Source organism: Mya arenaria, chromosome 8 (genome assembly GCF_026914265.1).
Source record: "Mya arenaria isolate MELC-2E11 chromosome 8, ASM2691426v1".
In the NCBI taxonomy this organism is placed as follows: domain Eukaryota; kingdom Metazoa; phylum Mollusca; class Bivalvia; order Myida; family Myidae; genus Mya; species Mya arenaria.
Genome location: NC_069129.1, coordinates 44,103,368 through 44,128,653, shown reverse-complemented (window position 1 = coordinate 44,128,653; position 25,286 = coordinate 44,103,368). Strand labels below are relative to the sequence as shown.

At 33.4% G+C, this 25,286-nt stretch overlaps 1 protein-coding gene and 2 long non-coding RNA genes across 3 annotated transcripts; 2 read left to right on the top strand and 1 right to left on the bottom strand.

Moving 5' to 3' along the window:
* Positions 1–304: 304 nt before the first annotated feature.
* Positions 305–1,422, top strand: LOC128244735 (uncharacterized). Its single transcript, XR_008262981.1, has 2 exons — positions 305–584; positions 828–1,422. It is a non-coding gene; the product is annotated as an uncharacterized LOC128244735 (long non-coding RNA).
* Positions 678–2,095, bottom strand: LOC128244736 (uncharacterized). Its single transcript, XR_008262982.1, has 2 exons — positions 1,533–2,095; positions 678–924 (listed from the first exon to the last, which is right to left on the bottom strand). It is a non-coding gene; the product is annotated as an uncharacterized LOC128244736 (long non-coding RNA).
* An 8,253-nt stretch (positions 2,096–10,348) lies between these two features.
* On the top strand, positions 10,349–11,464 carry LOC128244226 (growth hormone secretagogue receptor type 1-like). The gene has a single exon (XM_052962243.1). It carries the CDS (start codon positions 10,349–10,351, stop codon positions 11,462–11,464), a length of 1,116 nt encoding a protein of 371 aa, XP_052818203.1.
* The last annotated feature ends 13,822 nt before the right edge of the window (positions 11,465–25,286 follow it).

Here is a 25,286-nt window from a genome sequence, read left to right as displayed (position 1 = left end):
AAATAACAGTTACATGCCAGCTATACAGTATAACCTTGTATTCTATAGTATGAGCAGAAATGGTTTATTGGGGTTATGCATAAAACCCTTATGAATAATAATGTAATAGTTGACAAGTGACAATCGTGGGTGATACCAATCTGTAACTTTTGCATTGCTCAAATATTCACATGCTTTGATTTTTGTTCTTACAGAAATTGTGGAACATGTTCACACACTCTGGCTGTAAAAGTAGACCTGGGAGGAAAAGTGCCCCGGTGTGGAACTCACAACCACCAGAACCGCCCGGCACTCTACTACAAACTAAGCTGACCGGGCAGCTGGTTCTAACCCACACACACTACCCTCCCCCCATTTACCGGTTACGGCTGGTGGAGGGTCTCCTGCTATTTACCGTTGACACCATTAAAGTATTCTGATTGATGGAGATAAGGAAGTCCACTTATTATTGTATTCAACAAGCCTACTGCCACAGGGGACCTAGCATAAGACCGGAAACCGCCCCCCCCCCACATGATATTTGCCAGTCCAGGCAATTTCAACCGCAAGAGAAAACCAGTGATGACAAGTTTTACAAATAATCGGTAGGACCTATTTTAAAGCTTTTTATAACATTAAGTTTTACTTTGCTGTACAAAAGTAATGGACTATTTGTTCAGAGAAAAACAACAACCACAAAACATTAGCTATTATCTTGTCAATATTTCATTATGATATACATGTAGAAAGCAAACATCAAAGGCAGTAGCATTTACAGCTAGTATTAAAATATTTAACAATACATGTAACTGATTTATTTTAATATTGGCATCTTTTATTTATTTCAGGAAAGTGTGGTCTTTTGAAGAGAGTTCTTGAAGTTGTTCAGCATGTTGTTTTGATGGATTCTTGGAAGGATGTACCTCTATGATGTTAGCTTCAGTTCTGGAGTATAACACCAGTTGTTGCATATTTAATATCAGATTTATTAAATACATTGTTGTTTTGCAAACATTACTTAAACTTTGATATTTCTTTGGTGTTTATGTATGATATTGTAGGGGAATATCTCTTTATTGCAATGGCAAATATATTTTAAAATATATAGCATTAGCTAGAAGTTATTTTTCACTGTTAAAGCTGCACTTTCACAGATTGATCACTTTGACAACTTACACAGGATTCGATTGCATTTATCATACTTTGGCTCGGAGAAGTTTGCTTTGTGATTTATATATTAGGTCTTAATTTAAAGAATGCCAAAATAAGCCGATTCTGAGACAAAAAGTGTCAAACTAGAATTCTGTGAGAGTGCAACTTTAAGAATACTGTTAATCGAGTGTGCATGTGATCCGGACTCTGAACATTGGATGAACTATCATTAAATATTGTAGATTAACGTAAATGGCCCAAAATATAAGAATAACAATGAAAATATGTACATGTTTGACTTGTTCTTTATTCATAATAAGTCTAAGTCTTTACAGCACATGTTTGGCAGAATCAAGTTCTAATGAACATAATAATTGATTTAAATGTACAGAAAATAATACCTTAACGATTCAGACCGATCTGTTCTCGTTTTGTTTTGGTGGCTCAAATATTTATCTGAGTTTTGGAGGAGGCCTAGCTGGTGTGAGCTGGTCAAATACAGTAGCTGCTTGAGAGTCAGGGTTTTCTTGATTGGATTTCCCGTCGACAAAGTGCTGATATGAAAATAAGAAATCTATGAAATGTGTCGGAATGACAGCTACAAAAGCCATTGTTTACATAGGAACCATACGAGTAGATGAGATTCGGAAGCATGCGATGGTTCGGACAAAAATTTAGTTGTACGATATTTCCTGATTTACTTTGAAAGCAAAGCAGTTTATAAAAACTACATAACGGTATTAACAAAAATACCTCTATCTTGAATGAAATCAATCGTGTCCATGTTGAACCGGATATTAAATGGCCATTAATGCCGATTTGACAACACAAGCCAAAGCATAAATGTACGATGTTTATAGTTTAAAAATAGTAACACTTATTTAGGTCATGCACGGACAATTTCAGTATTAAATAAATTTTGAGTGGATTGAAATAAGTAGTTTTGTTCAAAAAATACTTTTGTACAGACGTATAGATGTTTCGCCTTTGAACGATGTTTCAAAATTTCCAAGTTCAGCTGTTGATGAGGTCTTCCACAGAGTCTGATACAGCACTTGCATTTTTCTAAATAACTCGCTGGTTTCGAATACGGAACAAATTGGAAGTCATCTTTAGTCGGCCTGGCTACCTTGTATCCGAATTACAAGTGCCATGACAACACCTTTTTACCATAATACTTAAAAAGGCGAGGAATTGCCAGCGCATGTATATGACGGACTCTGGTCAGTTTGACGGACAAAATGGCGGATAGCAACACGGCTTATCAGCCCTACATTCTGATTGGCTGATAGGACCTGTCAATCAAATCCTGTCGTAAGGTCAATTGGTTTTATAAAAAGTGTCAACATTAACTATTTTCTTTTGTCTCCCAGAGGCTTCGAGCAGTGTCGTGTCTTAATACAGAGCCTACGTTTCCTACGCGATTATTACACTACTTGTTGTGTCCCTCTGTGGACACAGCCTCATTATCTGGATAATGAATAAGTAAAAGGTGTCGGGTTTCATTGCAATAAAGATGGTATTCGTGTGGTTGACATTTTGCGAGTGTAATTAGAAGGTTCTTTATCTTACGGAAGCTTGATAGACGATAAATATAGGCATATGTTACGGCCATGGAGAAGTGTATGCAATGTTTTTGCAGAGAAATATATATCACAACACATTACAAGCCCAGACACAAAGTCATTAAAACAGTATCGTGCACACGTGATCTCGACATATATAATTATATCACCTGTTGATTGACAAAATCATGACATTCTTATTCAAAGCAGGTAAGATACTTTAAATATTCTAGTAATGTTTTGATATCGAATGTCTTTTGACATACTACTACTTACTTGCATAATTGATCAAGATTACCTTGCGCATGACGCATTTTTACCGAACCGCATGTGGATTAATGCGAACCGCATGTGGGTTAATGCGAAAAGATTAAATGAACAATGTTTTAGACTCAATGAAGCAAACAAAAAACAAGAAAAATTTCCTCGGTATTACAGGATCAACCTTTATCTTCCTTATTGTTACTAAACCAACAGATGTTGGAAGCCGACAGTAAGCAGCTTATCGGAGTTAGTATGGCTTTATTTCACAAATAATAGCGTATGTTAATTTATACAGTTTGTTCAAATATAACAACATCAACAAGACAACCTAGCATAACAATCCGAAATGAGTCTACCTTATTTGTACCGACAGGGCCGTTACCAGGAGAATACAAACTAATGAATCAAAAAGGCTTGTTTATCGTCTACAATATGTTATTTGTTCTATACCTTCGGGATATATTTATACGACTCAATGACTCTTGGAAATAAATTACCACAATATATTGCTCGAGGACGTTGGCAGAGTTGCATTGAGAGTGGTTGCATATCCTCCCCTCTACCAAAAGTTTGTGTGTTAAATCCTTCAAATGGATAAATACCAATGCATAACACCACTGATTTCTACCATCTCCTTCGAGCTCTATTCACAGTCGAGCTAAATCAAGTGAGTATTCATTAAACGAAACTTTTAACGATTCAAATGGATGTGCCATTTTTAATTGTAACCAGTAGGAACCTGTGAATAGCTAACGTCCTTTCAGGACAAGTGTTTAGGCAGCTATTAATGCATCATTGAAAAAACATGTGTCGTAACCTTCGTTTCATATATAAACGAAAAGTCGGTCAGCGGCGTATTGTATTTATAAAATGTTCTGTACTCCGGCCTGGATAAATCTTTTTTTCGAATCGCAAAGGAATAACTTTGTTTCAATGAGTTACCTTATAGATAAAACAAAGCGAACGTTTAAAAGAAATAAAATCGAATATTTATATTCGCCTAGTCCTTTGCGTAGATAAAACTTCATTAAGTTCATATCGTATAGCGTTTGCGCTCCGATTGAATATGCGCGATGTCATTTAATTATGGATTACAATTTTACTTTTTGCATTTTATTGGGGTATGGTATGCAATGGGGCTGTTAAAAATGGATGGAGTCCAAAGAATAAACTTAATCAATTATAATCACAGCAGTACGACGACATAGGAGGAAAATAGTCTTATGTAATGGTACCATAAGGGTCATAACAACGCGAATACAAACCAAACCATACCAAGTTCCTACTTGCATACATGTTAACATCTAGTTTTATATACAGCAAATGTGTAAGATTTAGTTCATCGCTTGCAGTATATGAACTGCATTACAACAGCAATCAAGAAAATAGTCTGCTAACGAGTTAACTCAGGGCAGGTCAAAGACATTTGAGCATCATCCCCTCGACGAGGGTTTGGGTATAAACACACAAAATCACATATAAACAAATGAATAAAACTAAGAGTATGGTTAACTATTGCTTGTTAACTTTTCTCAATTTTCCACCAATGTTTCCGATATTGAATTAAACCCTAGCGAATTTTCCTACAATGCGTAAACAGATGTGTCGCAATTTAAGCCAGAACAATCGAACCTCGCAAAATCATACAATTTGACAATATTAACCTGAGCAGCACATCACACATACGTATACGTCACCTACAAATGGACTAATTAAGCTGCAACCACTAGATATGATTCACTCATCCCTCAAAGCTCACATTCGAAATATTTATCAGTATGCACTATTACACTCTTAAAACGAACAATGTACATAGCAAATGATTCCTTTGAACTATCCACATGAATTGCAAAGACGAAGTCATGATAAAAAAGGGTATTTCAACGTTATCAACGGTTGATTATATCCCGATAAACTTACGGTTGAGACGGAGGAAGCAAAGTTTTTTAAACTTGTAGCCCTATCAACCTATTATCTTTCTTTGATTTATTTTTGTGTTCGTATTATTTGTATATCATGATGTTACAAAAGAAATGAAAAAGAATCCTTATTATTTAACCAAATACACTAACAATTTGAAAAAGAGAGGGTATCCAGATAAAGGTGTTCACTAAATCATAAAAAGATAAAAATAATATTAAGTGTGAGATCGCAATATACACCAAAAGTAAATCAATATTGTTTTTGGTGCTCACTCGGTGAAAGATAATAATACGATCTTATACTTAAACAAAAATCAATCCTCTTTGCATTTCAACTTGTGATTACCAAAAGCAAATGTTCAACACTTAGCAACTCACTCGTGAAATTTAACATTTAGTGCTCACGAGGTGAAACATATTGCTATCTTTCATAAATAAGAAATAGTTGTGTATTGAGGTCATCAAGCCATGATGGAGATTATTGTTATACATTGCAAACCAATAATCCTGATCAAAGACCTATTCCGCCATAAAAAATAGGTACGTACAAGGTAAGAACACAACACGTATATTACAATATTTCGAATTATTGTATATTGAAACAGCAACGGACGAGTTAACAATAAGAAAATAAAAACAACCTGGCTTTGGAAAAGACATGATGCAAGGTCAAGTGATTTCGAATACCAACTGTGTTTGTTTTAAAAAGCTTAGGAGGTGTCATAATGCTTTCCTGAAGGCTTATTTCCGTCATGTGAAGTTTTCTCCATAACAAACTCTGATAAAACATACAACATAATTTCACTTAGGAACTTTTCGGAGAACCTTTTTACTATTTGGGTCAACGGTCGTTGATCGAACGATCCTTAGGTGAACGGTTGTTTGATTAAGCTTTGACTTGAATATCAAGCAAGCTTCTTCGACAATTTCAGCTCATCATCGGCCTATAATACTGTAATTGGCAATCGAGATTCTTGTTCCTCAGCGAGAAATCCAATAAGGCCGTGTAAGAGTCTTGCTAGGACTATTGGGGAAGGAAAGGCATTGTCGACTTTGTTCTTAGACAAGTTGGATGTTTCCTATAATCACGCAAAGCGGTTTACATATTCATTCAGTCACAGATGTGCAAAGTGATTATGGGACGGTAACAGGTTGGTTTATTGCTTTATTTATTCTAATTTCATGGTGTACTGTCGCTTTAACTATTTATTAATTTATAAATGTTTAAAGCGTTTGAACAGAACAGACGATAGTACATTAATAATGAAACATAAATCACTAAATTAATGCCGTAGTTACTTCGTGACTAGAGCATTTAATATTAGCTTTGATTAAACAAGTTTATATATATATATATATTTGTAGGCTTAAAATACATTTTTATTTAAACATCGTTAAAAGCAAAGACACTGCGTTAAGAGAAGATCAAAGATACATTTGTTATATATTTTGGCATGCACCTTTCTTAAACATTTTCGGACCTATCAAACTGTTTCGACGGTCAACATATAGCTACAAATTACACGTTTTTATTGCGTCACTTTGAAAAAAAAAATCATTTTTTTCGTTTCCTTTACCGAATGATTTATTTCAGGTAAAAAAAATCGCTCTTATAATTGTATGTAACGACGCATACACTAAATATCTGAAACTAAGTTCCAACTAAAGAATACGACCCACAAATAACCTAGGTCTCTGATAGTTTTAAAGAATAAAATATAATTTTGAAGCTTCTATAATTTTTAAAACATGTAACTAAAACTCAATAAAGTTTATACATATATTACAGAAAAGTTGCCCTTTATTTTATCTGAAATCGAATGAGGAATATATATTATTTAATCTTAATGATGTGTTTTGCGCCTTTTTCTCCAAATAGGATGTTAGCCTAATGATTTTTCTTCGGCCACTGTAAATAAAAATGAATTATTTTTGCATTGGATTACGAATAACTCGTTGTATTTGTTTTCTCTTAGACAGATAAAAATACAGAACTGAGATGTATCTAAATCTGAAAGGAGACAAATTCAATTATTTTAGGTTTGACACTGTTGAAATAGTTTATTACAATAAATTAACCAATCGACAGGCAAGACGTTCTCCAGTCTTCAAATGATTTCTTGAAAATAGCCAATATTACATGGAGTTGATGCAAGAAAAACAGAAATCTTTATATTTAATTGCATTTGAAAATGCATTCAAGGAGAAAATTTCGGAAATTAGTTAACATATCTTTAAAAGGTGTATTGTTCTGATATTGGTAATGTATGAACGGAGTTCATCAATGAAATGAGATAATTTTGATTGAATATATCTGATTATTCCATTATAATATTTTGCCTACGTACAAATCAAGTTATCTACTTGTAAATCGCTAAAGCATATACTAGTATATTAAAAAACGTTCATTTCAATAGTGTTGCCAAAATATACCTTTCTATACAATCTGTTTCCGCCCCTTGCAGAATGCAATGAAGAAAAAACATGAATGTATATGTATCAAAAACTTTTAATAAATACATCAGAGAGACTATATAACTTTTATCATCACAATTTTCGAACCAACAAAGAAAAACTCCATCTTTTAGTTGAAAGGAACACGGACCAGAACTTTATACATATATGAAACCTTTAATCTCATAAGCACAAATATCGTAAGAAAGTAAGTATTTAGGTAACCGTCATAGAACGCTGGGTGCAAACTAAGCAAAGAACTCGTTGATAATTCAACCGATGTTAATCACATTACACAAACTGCAGACCGGCCGTTATATGATATCGAAACAGAAGTTTAAAGTACACTCTTTTAATCATTTTAAGACCTTATCTATGTCCATAAGAAGTTTTTCCGCGGATTTTATAATGATTTTTTTGTTCATATGTATTACTTGTAAAACAAGGAAAGATATAAGGCCCAGTGGCCCTACACGTTACCATGACCCTATTCAAAGGCCAAATACATTTCGCGACAAGACAACAGGTAAAACACAAATGCCAAGTATCGACATCAGGAAATCTGTTTATCACCGCCTTGTTACAGTTAGTGAACCACATCCTTTCACTTTCCTAAACATTTATTAAGAAATTTCAGAAATTGAACATATACGCCTCTTCGGAGGCAACTTAAAGGCAATAAAACAAAAACAAACGTCATAATTCATTATTTTATTAAGCATATTTCACAGGAATCCACATTAAACTCTAAGATCTCAGAAAAACGGCTTCTTTGACTCCAAGCGAAAAAATGGTAAAAAGTTCAAAACCTGCTTGACTCTCAATAGTAGTTTCTTTTTTTAACATTTCGGCATTTGAAACTACTGATGGCAAAGGAAATTCTCACACCACCCTTTAAGAACTATATATTAAGCTTTTTAAAATATTCACATTACTTCTAATCCGATCTCGCAGGCTAAACTAATTGCGAAAATCAACGTTTAACCTGCTGTATTTAACCAAAGTTCTTTACATTTAATGACATTTACTTCGAGATTTTCTAGAAAAATCAAGAATAAAAATATTTTAATTAGAAATGACGTATATGTGAAAATAATTGATTTTTGTCATAATTGAAAATATCCATTTCTAAAACCCCTTCATTATCTCCAAATAATTGATACAAAATGATGGATATCAAATAAAAAGATGTCTCAGCAGAACACGGCCAAATTGAATTCACATATACATACATTTCTTTCGTTATCATATATGAGGATAGCTTTCATAATATATAATGAATCAGTAGCGGTAAAACCGTTTCCAATTTATGAAATTCGATCCCATCATTTATCTTCTAAACAAACAAAATGATAAGCAGAAACATACTATAAATACAAAATAAAAGCAACGGAAAAGTAGAATACCATCGCAAACATAATCAAAATAACTTAACATATTCATATCAAGATTTTACCCACAAACTTTCAAAGGAAACTACTCGGACGGATGAGGGAGCCAATATTACACACGAGGGGTGTTATGTTGGCATAGGCTATTAACGACTTTATTTTTCTTAAACACATTAGAGTGTTCATACCCACCATAAACTGTTGGCTTTTATGAAGGAAGATAGTATTGATTAATAAGATTAAAACATAGATTCAAGACAAAAACTCAATGTATTTGAATTTGACAAATTGTTCTCCTCATAACTTTTATGAAGCATGCTCATTAAAACCAAACTGAGAACTATTTCTTCAAGGACTTTAGTTACAACACGATACGTCTCCTGATAAATTCGTTTTAGTATTCAAAATACTAAATGTTTACATTAACTGCAGCTAGAATCATCAGAGAAACTCGTGTAGGAAAATATTCGAAATTCAATGTCAAAAAGTATTGAAAATGTATTTTGAACAAAAGTTATGATTATATTTTATCTTCGGTATCCAAGATAAGTATAAGGAAATTCGTATGTGGTCGCGATACAACTTATATCAGAGGGCATCTACCGTTTTCAAATTACATCGTGACAGTTTCATGTTCCTTCACTGGTAATTGACAGCATTTTGAGATATTCCTGTAAATTTGCTTTCATGCAATAATCAGGACCGACCGCAATTAGCTTTTGAGTGACAAAAGCATGCAAAACTCAGCGACAAAAGATGAAGATATTAATTTCGAGCGCTTTTCATTTCTATCTTGCTGTTGTCTAACGAGATGAAAGATGTCAATCTTTCATTACCATCCGATTTAACTGATCACATCAAAAGTAGTATGGCTGGACTATTTTTTTTTTCAAATAAGACATGTATTGACATTGAGAGGAATATATGTATGTGTTGTTGCACGTCGACCATACGCACTTTCAATTGCTGTCAAAGGACAGTCTCAATAAAACCGAGACTATTATTTGTAAAATTTAGCGTGTGTTGGTGTTCCGTAGTTTCTCTGTTCCAGCATATCTATTGAGCAAAAGCGCCGCGCTGCGAATCCCTACGATCTTAGTTTTTAATCAATGGAACTAGGGACATTATTCGACATGTATCAAAGCCAGAGGTATTATACACTTTTTGATGTGCTTTTTCCTGACAACATGAGGGCAAAGTTTCAAATATCATGGTTTTCGTTATGACCAGGGTCTAAGCTTTGATGCGCCGATATTTCCGCATTTCTTCGAAATAAACTTGTTTAAAACGCAGTCAAACTAAGACCTGTTTTATAAACTTGACATAGCGCAGGATATGTTCGCAGTCGTCCTTACGTTGTAGTTCTTGTTAATACACAGTGTAAATCATCAGCATTGCTATATTAGCGCTTTCATTTAATCAAATGACCTTGGCCCATTGTATGGGTTTATGTGTAGCATAAATCTTAATAAAAATCTCTATTTGTAATATAGGTTTTTCTTTATTTATTTTTATTTCAGAATGCTGTAAAGAATACACCACAAATGTAAGAAGCTAACCCAAGTCTGCAAATTGCATAAAGTGAAATTTAACTACATACATTCTAATCCCCGAAAGAAATATGTCTTTCGAGGCACTTTTAATGACACATCCGGAATATGCAGCTCATAAACTTATACTTCTGTATATTCCTCCAATACTTTTAGTAGTCGGAACATTCGGTAACTTGTTTTCTTTTATCATACTCATGAAAAACACGAGAAAGGCATCCACATACAGCTATCTAAGCGTGTTGGCCATAATGGATCTTCTGGTTCTCTACATTGGATTATTGAAACTGTGGATAGCACAATTCCTGATTAACGTCGAAGAAGTGAATAGAGTGTTTTGCAAAGCAGCAGTATTCCTTGGATATTTGTGCAGCGAGGTGTCAGTGTGGCTGATTGTTGCTGTTACGATTGAAAGAACCATTGTTGTTATATTTCCACTAAAAGCGCCCAGAATTTGTAATGCAAAGTACGCTAAAATTGGAATAACAAGCATCATTGTGCTGTTTACATGCGTAAATCTCCATTTCTTATGGTCAGTGGATTTACATTATACGCACGGAAATAACACGGTTGTTGCGGAGTGTAAAGCTAAAGAAAACTTCAAATATCTCGTGGAGCAAGTGTGGCCGTGGATTGATGCTGCACTGTATTCGTTTTCCCCATTTGTGTTTATTTTTGTGTTGAATCTTTTCATTATACGAAATGTGATTAATGCAAATAATGCTCGAATAATGCTTCGGCAGCACTCGTCTTTAAGCGGACGTTCGGGAACACAAGTTCGACAGCGACAAGATCACGGAGAAGTTAGCCGACGGATAACATGTATGCTGTTCACATTTCTCATAACTACACTTCCAATGAATATTTACATTATATATACCTCAGTGACAGAAACTCCGCAAGAAATTGAAGCTCTTGTCAAACGAAAGTTGATCGACACGATTTCTGAAATGTTGATGTACACCAATCACAGCATTAATTTCTTTCTTTATTGTGCGACTGGAAAGAAGTTTAGAAGCCAAGTACATTCAATTATGTGTACATGTAATTCTAAACAAATCCTTAACCGATTTAGAAATCGATCGAATAGGTCATCTTTCGGTAGTCTTCGTTTGTTCAAATTGAATACTTCTAGAACGGATTATGTAAATTGTTCACAGTGTAATGACACAGAAGTCCAGTTGTGAAGCTCAAAGTGACCAGCTTATTGACAATGATCTTTTAATTATAAACATATGTTTCTGTTTACACTTCTTAAGTAAATACTTCCGTTCTGAGTTGAACATAAAGGCTGTTACATTTTTGTTCATGCATTTCTAACGTAAACAGTTGTCATATCAGGGCCCTGCTTGACGCTGAGAGTTTAGATTTTATACGGTCTGCATTTTGGTTCGATTCGACTCACGCCCCGCCCCACTCCACCAAACACACACTTACACTGTTAAAAATATATTTGGATGCCTAATGAGGGATTTCGATCCTCACTTGTAGATGAATTTAAGCCGAAAAGAAAAATTCAGAGTCACAGTAGTGGATTTGCAACACACATCCTTGCTACAACATTGGTTTTGAAACTTTTATAGTAGGAATATTTATCTATATATGTTGCAGTGTAATAGTTTCAAGGAAAACATGGATATCCTTATACACATTATGTAGGTGGGCATATGATAGGCTATGTTTAACATTCAAGAAACTGTTATAATTATATGTATAACATTGATTTTCGGCTCGAGTCGAGTCTTTTGTTGAAGCCATCTTGCACAGCAACCAACAATTTAGTCACGTGAATTCCCCGCCGTGTCTTAATAACATTGTTGTGAGGAAACCAGTTGTTTGAAGAACAAAACAAATGAAGTTAAAAGGAGTTGTGTTATAAAAACCCTGGTAAAACAATTTCATTACTTCACTTTTTATAATATTAATAAGTGCGTGAAATATCTTTTTTTTCACTTACAGATTGTGAGTCAGTGTTTTGTTGCTAAAAAGTATTATTATTATATATATATATTTGTTATTATATCATATTACCTTCCAAACACTGTAATTGTTATTATATTTCATTGTTAGACATTCATGAGAGCATTCTGTGGAAATCGATTGAATCTGCAAAAACAGCTGATACTTTTCAAATGTTTCAGCTATCTTTTTTACCTGTTTTTCTCATTTTAGAAAGTTTCGGTGTTCATCATATTATTATATGATTAGTGTTTCTCCATATTTTTTATTGAAGCAATTATAAATTGTAACAGCTATTTAAATTCTTTACATCTAAAATAAATTTCATTCCATAAGTTTATTTCACTTTGCTAAGGATAATTCATCAATATTGAAGTGCGCATTTTATTTGATATAAACATGAGAAAATAGATGAACATTATCAAATTAGCCAGTTATGATACTACAATTGATTTACTGCTAAAGATGTGTTAGTAAAAGACTGTACTAAATACGTGCATAAGGATCCAGAAACGCCAGTAATGTTATACCTATTTTCGATAGCGTGAGACCTATTCTAACTATTCATTGCACATGATCTTCAATACAAGTTACACGACATAGAGGGAAAAATGTGTTCGGTATGTTCAAATAAAAATAGAATAATAGAAATGTACCTATTGGCATGAAATATGAAAGTATCACCCAGTTTTCTTGTAAATATGGGTATAGTTAAAGAAGAACCAATCTGCTATATATATTGTGAAATTAAATAAAATACAACTTCGCATTAAGAATCCATGATGATTTGTGAATAATCAAAGCTATTTGACAGTTTCAGGAATGCTTTTGAGGAGTTCCAAATGGCACGTTATAGTTTCGCATTATTATTCTGTATTCCATTTTTTTCAGGTACTCACCGATGTAGGATGTGTCGATCAACAAAAAAGTACTGAACACTACGAAATTTTCAGTGTTTGCTAAATAAAACTTGCATTGACATCTGTTTGCATCGTGTTTCTTCTGGCATTCTGTATTTATATGAGGTTTTTATTCAAGACACAACCATCTGATGCTTCACTTCTTGAAATAGAAAAAAAAATAGAAACGTTTTCAAAACTATGTCAAATTTAGTCTTAAACAGCTTTTGCAATCACAACTATAAACATTCTTTGCTTATCGCCAATTAGTCAAAATACATATGTGCTCTGTGTCTGTCTACAATTTGTGAAGTGCAATGTTGTTTCTTATGAGTGTTTCAATACAATAAGCTTGTTATCTTTACTTTACCTTCCTTGTTTATCGGAACTATAAGACAACCCGTTATAAGAGTACGAACTTAATGGATAATACATTAGAAAAATAAACGGCATAAAAACCGCGACAAATTATGATTCCAGTCGAGGGTTGTATTTGCATGTACACTTGTTTTAAATGAACATGAATGATACACGTAATTATTGAGATATAGCAATATACTTAAGTTGCAATTTTGCCTGTTAAGTATATTAATTTGTTTAAATGTTTGCAACCTGACGTGTATCTCACTACAGCTCCCCTCTTCATTTCTATTTTAAAGAAATACACAGTTGGAGTGCTAACGTTAAGAAATGGCGAGGTAAAATATCTGCCTAGAAAGTACTGGGTGTACCATTTGTCATAATCTGTCTGTAGACTGTCTATGATTATTATTATTTTTATCATTATACAATGATTAGTCTTTCATTTAAAAATAAACCTTGTTTTAGGCACAGGGCCTTAACGACAATGAATTAGAATCACAAACATAAAGACCACATACACAAATAAAATCACCATAGACCACACATTCATCAAAACAGCAAGATGATTGAAGATTTTTGTCGAGCTCGATATATAAACATTGCCTGCTCTTATAAGTTATTGCAGTATTAATCATTTTGAGTAAACATAATGCTTACTGCGCTGCATCTCGCAGAAATATTCCAATATAATATAGATTCTGTATACAAAAAAACGAATACATGTTGAACTTAAGGAGCTTAACGGGTATAGGCTATTCATTTAAGTTTTGATTTATAATGGTTAGAAGACAGCATGATCAAGCTTAAAATCTGCAAAATTAAGTTTTATCAAAGATTCACCCGTTATATTTCTAGATGCGCCAGAAATGAATAGCAACCAAAAAGCCGCAAGCTAACTTTTTAACTGGTTTAATAAAAGGAAACACAAATATATGAGCAAAAATATATATGCACGTTTGTCTCTGTTTAAAAAGTGGAATATCAAATTAAACATATATTCAGTAGTCTAGAAAAAAACATAAATTTACAATATCAGTACTTAATGACATGATCGGCCATTTTTGTTGAATTTACCAGTTGTATGTTTTAAAATAATGTGAAATTCAACAAAGCCTCATTTCGTCCCTGCCTGTGTTTGCGACTTTGCAGGTTTAGAACCTGATCATCTTTCTAGCAGAGTTTTTGAGTGCATTTATAAAAAAGCAATGGTTGTCTAGAATAGATTGAAATATAATAGCCTAGACCGATGCAGATAGAATTTGATTTTAATTGCCATAATTGAGATTTTCATTTTCGCAGAAAAGGATAAAATTACTGAAAAAATTCCAATACTTATCCATGAAAAGAACTATAAGTGAATTCCTTTTTTTTCTTTCTTTATTAATATTGAGAGAAGAAAACTTAAAAGATTTCTTCCCGTGAGCTTCGGATTTAGGACGAACACCTTGGAAAGTTACATTTTCTTACTTATTAAATTAGATTCCTATAATTAATAATTAACGTCGTTACTTTCAGACTATCAAGAAAAATGACATTCTATTTGATTCATTAAATAAGGGATGGCATTTTAGACCGTTTGAAATGCAGAAACGTCACAATTTTCCATAAACCAAATTCACAGCTTCGTGGCTGATTTACATGGGTTGGATCATTGATAGTTGTAAATTTCACGTGGTATTTATTTCATTGAGTGAATTGGTTATTTATAGTTATTGTATTGAATATTAAAAGGTAACATGTACGCAGTTAGTAACGTAGATTATATTTTGTTTCAGACTACTGTAATAAGCACATTTACCTGCCAAATGTACCTTAAATACAACCTAAACGGCTATTAAAAGAAGAAAAATAACGCGTGCGCTCCTTTGTTTAAACTATGTAATCGAAATAAGTAATACCATTGATAATCAGTCAAGCATTTCACATTAACCCAGTTGACAGTAACACGGTTAAAAACTAGGCCGACATCTAACATATCAAGCGTAAGAATCAAAATGTATTCATAAAGAAACGATGTAGATACCATCTTAAGACGAAAGAACGAACCATGTGTTATATGATCTTTGATCGGAAGACATCATGCAATAATGGATATCTGATTAGTTCCAATCACATCATAGCGGTTTGTTGTCTATGGCATACCAGGAATTTTCAATCAGTTCCCTTCATCCATGAATCCCGCCAGTAATTGCTTTTCTTGGTCAAAAACTCCATCGGGGCTCTTTGCACAAAAGATGTGAATATTAATTATCCAGCGCATTTTATTTATATCGGAGTGATTTCTAACGAGATGTAGACGTCAATTCTTCATTATACACCGAATTTAAAAAGTCAAAATAAAACATATCAAGCGGGGCTTCGGGTATGGAAATAAGAAATGCAGTGTAATGTACAAAAAATACATAAGCCTTAGACGCTTAACTATACTGTTATCTTACAAGTGCTGCGAACTAGTCAGTGATTTAGTTCAGACCAGTACAATTCTACAATTCATTTAATAATGGTAGAACGGGATATAAATGCATAAGGAATGCGGATGTGATCAATTTGTCGGTCCAATATTTACATGTGTCTGTTATGAAAGTACAATTTTTTTTAATATTCTTAAAAGTTGTTTCCCCTGTTCTTATGCATATGTCTATAACATTAAACAAACAACGTGTTAAAACCCCAATAAACACTTTTTTATCGGAAGCAGTCACTAAGGGATAACAAGAATCTCCAAAATCAAAATGTCAACAAACATTTAATTCACAGTCATAACAACAGTACAATGAACATATATCAAAGCCATGATAAAACCACATTAAAATCCTTACATCTTGAATCTGTATACCGTTTGACGTAATATCAAGTATACAATTCGTGTAGTGTGTTTGCTTTTAGTCTGTGAATGCGTTTTTTGAGCAAAGAAACACAATAAATTAAACATAATTTGCAACATGTCCCATTATTTCGCGGATTTTTAACAAATATAATGATTCTTCTACCTTTGTTATAGCTGTACCAACAAACATGCAAACAAGTTGTGTTGACCATAAGGATGGTATTGGTATTATTTTGTAAATAAACACCAGTCATTCATAAAAAAAAATCGTCCTTTAAGCACTTAAAGTTTGCAGAAGAGTATCATTGATAGAAAACCATTTGATATAGTGTAACTATTTATACCATATGATTGAAAGAATAACTAATCTTTTTACACTTTCAACGTGCTAAACATTTTGAGAATTCATTATTTTACTTTTTTATTTTTTTAAATATACATCTTTTCTAGTTCGTAAAGTAAATATTTTGATAGTTAATAGTACATGCATGTTAAATATTGCATTGATAGATATAAAAATAGTTTAGTTTGTTAATAATATAAAGAGTCGAGATACTGTTGGCTACATATTCGATTGCTTTCTGTTATCAGTTTTTAAGACTCATATAATGTTGACTTACTGATGTTCGTAGATAGAAATCCGCACGTTATTTATATTTTGTCAAATCGAAAAGGTGTTCAACTGGTTTGGGCGATAAAGAAGTCAATGTATCTAGTTGATAAAAGAACGATTCCGGCATAAATTGCGGGACTGATGTTATTATCGGAGTATGAACGCATTTGGGCTGGTTAAAGTATGTGGAGTTCAAGAGAGCCAGCTGGACTGCGTTCATATCCCCGAGTATGGCATCAGTCACCAATAGTTTATTATATCTTTCAAATTGTTAAAAAAATACTTCATTTAATTTTAGAAATTTTACAGTTATACATCCTTAACCGTTTTGTAATTAGAATGACCCGACCTTGACCGGACACAGTTTATCAAATTACGTCACAATAACACGGGAAAAATCAATCACTTCAAATCACTTTAAAAAAGGTAAAATTGAAACACTTATGACAAGAATATGTTTAACATATAATACATTACTCCTTTTTAATATGTTGATATCAGTTTTTCGGGACCTGATGATACAATACAAACATTAACAAGATAAACAATTTTCAATTTTCATGTGTATTGTTACGCGATTATTCGTGTTCCGAACATATCCAAAAATGTTGCGTTCATCGGAAAATATTTGCAATAATTGCCGAAAGGCAATTCATTTAAGGAATATAAGTTGAAGATTGATCTTATATAACTCGCAAAGGCGGCATAAAACAGGTTGACAAGACTACAAATTGGTCAGATATTCACAATGAATTTTTCATGTATTATGCAGTGCAAACAAAATTTACAAGCCTTTCAGTTTATTTTGCAGAACATGAGGCTAAAAGCCTTATAGAACAGGTAAACGTAGAAAAATGTTCTCTACATGATAACATTGCAATAGGAACGTTATTATGTTGTGGGGAAATGGAGCAAACTTGTACAGATGTATGCGCCTGGCTTTCTTTACAGTATGAAGCCAATAAAAGAACTTCGCAAGAATAAGTTGACCTGCAGATTCATTAAATATGTATGGTAAATGTGAAAAAAAGACAGCCTGTTAAAGCGTCTGAGTGTAAATAATAAGTAAATCATAATTTAAGGAAATCATTATGTAGAGTCTACGTAATGCATATTGCACGTTGAGCAAAATAAATCTGATTGACATTTCCCAAATAGCAGAGAGACGAATAAATGATATTTAATAAATACGCATTTAGGGAATGCATTATTGCAAGTATCTTGTATTCAAATGTTGAATTAATATATTTACGTCCATAAACCTTCAAGTGTCTGGAGAATAGTCAGATGAATCTAAGATAATTCTACACGATACATCAATCACAAAAGACGCTTATATAACACCTTGTTCAATTCTATTTGATTCACATATTATTAATTTACGTCCTTGGTTTAAGACTCTATAGCTTGTTACAGGATTAGTGATTACACGTAATGAGTATGTATGCGTTTTACTCATATGTATTGGTATTTGCCTAATCATGATAGGAAAACAGATTGGTCTTCCTCTACAATGAGAAGAAAACAGGTTTTCATCTTTGGAAAAGAGTGTGTTCCTGTTAACGAGAGATCTCTATTAGTAATGTTATGCAAAATACAGGGAAAAGCCCAACAGTTAGACATCAAACTATTTTAATAATTAATGTTGGGATAACTGCCTAAATACATAGCTAGCATTTGAGTTTCCTTAACTAGTTCATATTCGTTTTCGACTGCCTGCGGGTGGGAAATCCATCGAGATGTACATTTCTGCATGCCCAATAAGCAGAGGTATCTCAATTTTAAATCTTATTAACTGGCTGTTGTTGACTAACTGATGTTGATAAATAGAAATTAGTTATGTCGATATCAATTTTGTCAAATCGATTTTTTATCTTGTCTTTTTGACAAAGAAGCCGGCATATCCAGTGTATACAAAATCAAAACAGCATAATGATTAGAACTTATTCTTATATACCTTATCAAGTCGGCATTGAAAAAATTGACAATACTTTATTGTTAGATATACACAAACAAATTTCCATTTGTTATGCTAGTGCAGACAAGTCTTTCAGTTTATTGAAGCCATTTGAAGAACTACAAAAGAAACAAATGAACTGCCGATCAATTAAATATGTATGATTGATATGGTAACAAAACAGACTGATACAGCGTCCGGATGCAAATTAATAGGGAAATCACAATGAAAGTGAAACCTTTGTAGAGTATAGGTGAGATATAAAGCATGTTGAACATTATAAATCTAATCAAGAACCCCTAATGGGGTAAACATTGCGTGGTAAATGCTTTGCAGTAGAACAATATGAAAAATACGTTTCTCAAGAAGTCTTTATATTGAGAAAAATAAGGCAATTGAGGCAATGGTTTATCGTTGTTATCTTGTTTTCAAAGGTTTTATATATTAAATGAATGAAAAAATGTCTCGACTTAAGTTAGATGAAGCTGTGACGATTATATATGCATCATTAATGAATAAAAGTATTATCCCCAAGATTAATTGTTTTGACTCCTGTAACTATTTACGTCATTTGTATAAGATTATTAAGCTTTTTATAGGATTGGTTTGTACACTCAATGAGTATGGATGAGTATTAACACGTGAATTGGCAAGCAATAAGCGTCGTGCGAACGCCAATATTGGACACAACCATCAAAGGGCGTATGCGGTTTGTTATGTCATGTATGGCTCTTTTCTTCGTCCTGACTACGGGGACAAACCATGTAGTTAAACATCAAACAAAGACGCAAAATACTAAGACTATAACAAACCGACACCGACAGGCCACGAAGGCTTGGTTTGAACGAAGTTAATTATATTCCAATTTATATGTCATCCATACTCATTGAATGTCCACATTATACCACTATACAAACAGTCTTATAAAAATCGTTATTAAACACACCTAGGTTTTTATAAAGTATATATCCACTGTGTTGTTTGTTGAGCTTTGTGTTGTTGTTCTATGATTCTTGTTTGTGACTTTTTCGTCATTGTGTTCTTTGTCTTTGGCGTTTACCCTGTGTAATTAAACGGGGGTTATATTTAAATATTTGGCTACTGAGCTTGTTCCTGTAGCTTGTCATGTAAATCTTAGTAGACTAAGGATGTTAATTGTGATTGTACGCGTCAAAAAGAATAAACAAATCAAAACTTCATTTGACTCTTCTCTGGGTATATGTTGATTTATTTACGTAAAAGCATTTATGATTTTTTTGAAAACAATATGCTTACGATAAAACACTTCCCTAAATACATCTTGTTTCTAACAATTTACTTCAGGAAAAAGTGATAAATGATAATGATACGGGAATACTTTGATGCAAATTATTTCCATGGAATATTTTTCAAACTGCAATAACGTAGAACGCATCTGTAGTCTTTCAGCAACATATTACCGCTTCTATAGCAACGTTACTATTTCAAGCACAATTGGTATCTAATATCACGTTTTACTTGTTCAGTGCTTGTTCAGTGCATTTATTTTAAATACACTTAAAGCCCTTACTTGTTCTCGGTAAATTAATAAAAAGGAAAATACCAGTATTGCAAATAAAGCGCATATGAAACCATGTAGTATTGTCAAATTGTTTTCTGCTGAGGTATATCAGAACGAATTGTTACAATTATGTTGACTTATTTGAAGTGTATGAAAATGGATTGCAAGATGTTTAAATGTCAACTTAACATGTACATAGGGCAAATTTTAATAAAGGTTTTAGTTGGATCTTAGAATGATATAGCTAACCGTATTCCGTAATATAAAAAGGACAAATTCGATGCATGAAATAGATATTTTTAAGAAAACTATTTTCCTCTGTTTTTCCATCGATAAAGAACAAAATCTTACAACATCGGTTAAAATTGTTAAATTTTACCACAAATCAACAAGTATATTTGAATTGGACATTGTGTTCAGATATTGATAAGACGTAATCTGCATAGTACAGAAACAAATCAATTAGGGTTTACAATTCATGTGTGAGTAACTAACAATTGCGGCATTTCTGGAACACTTATTCAATTATTACCTGCTGCCATTTACAAAGCTGTCGAGTCTACAAAAACGACGGTGTTGTTTAAACTTAATCCATCATCCGACAATTCAACACTAAAATAATTGAATTAAATCTTGTCCATTTTTGCTACAAAACCTTACCAATGGCATCTCTCTGCATCTGTTTCTTGTGCTATTTAGTGTTAAAAAACATTTTTTCAAGAAACACTCTATGATGCGTCTCTTTTCAAATCGATGCGTTTTCGCAATAAGGTCAAACTTATTGTTATATAGCTTTTCGTAACGCAGTTGTCAACTTTGTGTTTAAACTTTCTTGTTTCTGTAGGTATTCATATGAATATCTCATTGCTTTTTTACACTTGGACAATACACATATGTTCTTAGTGTCCTGTTTTTTCGGCACACCTTATTTTAAACTTTTCGGATAGGCTTCAAACCTCTTGTCTTCTAGCCGGTAGGGTTTATATGTGTTTCGAGGCGTTTGTACCGCCCGATGATGCTAAGCAAAATATGAGCATGCGATTGATGCTATTGATCGCATATTGTTTCAATATGTAGAACACTGATAATTGTAGCTATTTCTACCATAAAGTCTTATTTCTTTGCCGTTATGACCAAATCTGCTTGCATACAATACTTCAGCTTTTTTCAAACTGAAATATGACTTTTTTACAAATTGATTGTTAAGTGTGCATTAAAATATTTCATTAGCAAATGTTGGGGCTCCCGCCATATGAAAAAAGGAATGAAAATTGTGTCCTGTAATCTTTGATCGCAACTTTACAAGTAGTAATGGACATATGCTCAGATTCAATTACATGATGACGATCAGGTGTCCCATGGGATAGCAGGAATTCCCAAACAAATTCCTTTATGCATAAATCCCGTCAGAAATTGCCTATCTTGTCTCAAAATCAAGCGAGGCTTTATGCACAAAAGATGGAAATAATAATTATCCAGCGTTTTCCATTTTTATCGGAGTGACTCCTAAGGAGATATAGACGTCAAATCTTCATTAGACATGGGATGAACAAGTCATTTAAAAACGAATAACGCGGGAACCTTGCTATGCGGATATGAATGTATATATAGGACAAAAACATCAACACTTAAATATACTGTAATCTAGCATGTTCTTTGAACTTGGCAACGATAGTGTTTATGCGATTTTTTAATCAAGCCCAAAACAGTTTTACATTCAAATTCATTTAATTATTATAGAACGGAACGCAAATGAATAAAAGGCGCTTATCTGATCAATTCGCCTGGGCAATATTTACGAGGGTTAATCCAGAATTACGTGGGCTTTTTTAATAGTTCAATTATCGTTGCACATTAAAACTTCACATACAATATATATATATTACATATCCGGTATGCTTCCTGAAAATTTAAGAGCAATACATACAGTTTTGCTGAATAACAATACATTAACGACATGTGGTTGAACCCAACCGGCGCAGTCCAACAACGTCAATGACGTTGCGTTCATAAAAATTCACACTTTTTCGAAATATTTCCCACCAACACTGACACACTTTTCATGGTCGCTGAAGTGTTTTTGAGTCACGCACACGTTTTTCTCTCTTGTCCTCACGTAACAATCGAGGAACCCATCCCGCACAAACTTTTTCCATGCCTAAATCGTCCGTTAAATCCTTTGCACACTTCCGTACCCCGCCCCGACAATGCTTGCTACCCCACGGACGGTCAAACGGCGATTTCCTTCGATGACGTTCTTCACCGACGTCACCAACGTCGTACCCCTCGTCTTCTTTCGTCCTCTTCACTTATTGTCGTCTAAGGAATCTCGCCCTTCCCTATAGCGTTGGTGCCAGTTGATGAACGGCCCACCGGTTGTTTCATTTTTCGCCTCGGCCATCATTGATATAGTCTGTGTCGGTGTTTTCCCCAATCCAACGCAAAACTTTATCACCGCTCGCGCTTCTACAAAGTCTGATGACGCCATATTGTATCCCAGACTGTGCTTGTAATCAAATCAGAAAATAGCGTCTTTTAAACGGAAATGACGTCAGGAATTTGAACAGTACATTCGTATGACGTATATCGAGTTTTATAGGAGACCGGCGGTAATCCTAGAAACTAATATTTTGCTGTTCATATGATAATGTCTGTGTTATCTTATATTGCCTTGTTTATCTTTAAAATATTGCCTGTTTTGGCTTGATTTCTTTAAGGTGTGCCATTAATAAAGGGCACTGACACAAAATAAGTGCTGCTTATGTTCCGCTTCTTTACTATACATTATAAACATCATAAATTAACGCAAATATCTCTGTTTTAAAAAAATGAATTTATATTAAATACATTTGCTTCGTGTTTTTGTCTTTTATCTCTTTAAGCTCACAATAACACGAATGATTCAATGTGTGCTATTGTAACTTATCATACCTCATGAATAGTCAGTCCGTAATCAAATCCGCCGAGATCGATATCTCCCCCAAAACCGCTTGGTGTGCTCTGAAGAAAATTATCAGAAATAATCCTTTCGGAATTCTTAAACACAGCTCATCGAAAACAACGATTCAGGTGTGATCGTTGTGAAAACGACAAAACAAACATGACCACATGCAAAATGGGCTTTTTCCCTTACCATACCGAGTAAAACAATCAAATTCAAAATAATTCGATAAAGAGTGTTATATGACACTGTATCTAATTTGCACCAACGAAGCATATTTTAAACAAAGAAAACCCATGGCCGCTTAGATATGGTAGTGTATTGCCAAAAACTGACTATACAAATAGTTTTATATATCAAATATGTTCGCCCTAAACCAGAATCTAAAATAATCTAACATAATCATTTGGTAACCTATTATCAAAACAACAATCATGTCCTTTGGTGGTGGCCTTTTGACCTACGTTTTAGGCTATATAATTTGGCAGCATGACATGTCAAGGATGTCCACTGGAACAACAATACAAAGTGCTAACAGCAGAATTCTGAACCAAGTTTTAGGATATTCTTTGGTCTGTTCTTTAGAATGTTCAGCTAGTAGGTGTTTTTTTTTTTTAATGTATATCCCTTTTTACTTCAATCATACTCTGGACAAGTACTTTTTATCTACACAATTGGCAATTCAACCTTTAATTTACAGACAAAGATATTGAACACAGCTGTGGTAAAGGATTGTTTAAAAGGCTTTTGACTAGTGTAAGTAGGTATTGTAATTGTCTTCAAGGAACGATTAGTACATTTAATGGAAATGGGCTTTAGTACTTACAAAACACTGAAAGAGACAAATATACTAGGATCACGGAAATTTTATATGGGATGGTGTAATAATGAACACAGTAAAGTGTACCTTTGCTTGTAGTTTTTATTGTATAATAGGTATTAGGAGTGACAAACAGGAAGTATTTATTTTGTTTTGTGTCAATTTGTACATACGGTAGTTACAGGAACTTATTGTGATGCATTGTTTAATAGAAAAAAATTCAAACGCGACGCGTACGTGTATCTTCTAATATAATTGCAAGCCGGTTTCCAATATTTTGCTTGCAACCTGTACTTGTATGCTCGCTGATACTCGAATATAACTCTTTCCTCATGCTGTGTTTCTTTTCATTCTAAATTTAAAACATGTACACGTACTTGGATGACCTAGTACACACACTGTATTCCACACGTTCACGTACCAGCATTAGTAGAGGTTTACAGTTACAAAACATTCCATGTAAAGCGTTTAGCCATAATACACAAACACGTTCAAATACTAATAACATGTCGCTTCCGTCTGTTTATTTTAATATTACTCAAATAACACTTTATTTAATCAATGTAATAATGACTTATATTGTATTAGATAAATATGATCGACAATATTCTACTCGTGACACCTAATTTATAGTTAATACATCTTATGAATACCAGCTGGACAGGGTCATCCTATACTAGTGCCTAAAAGCAAACACCACAAAGCGGGTACATCACTGTGCCGTGCTGGGAATAATAAATGTCATCTAGCAAACCACCTGGTGATGATCAAAATCATTATTCAAGACGTAAAAATTCTTGCATTTAAAATAAAAAACAACTTTAAAAACAAAGGTAATAAATACAATAGTGCCTAAAAAGGCTAAATATTTCAAGAGCATTTATAACGCTTAACTCCAGCTAGTTTGTACGTGGTGACATTGGGTTACGCAATATACCAGAAGACCTTTGATAGCTTTTAATGAATTCTAGATCATAGAACTTTCCTTGCCCATATAACCTTGAAACGCCACTGCATACAGTATCTTTTAAGACTTTTTCTATTAAATTTATCTCATCATATCTCAAACCCTTAATAATTGAACAAAAAT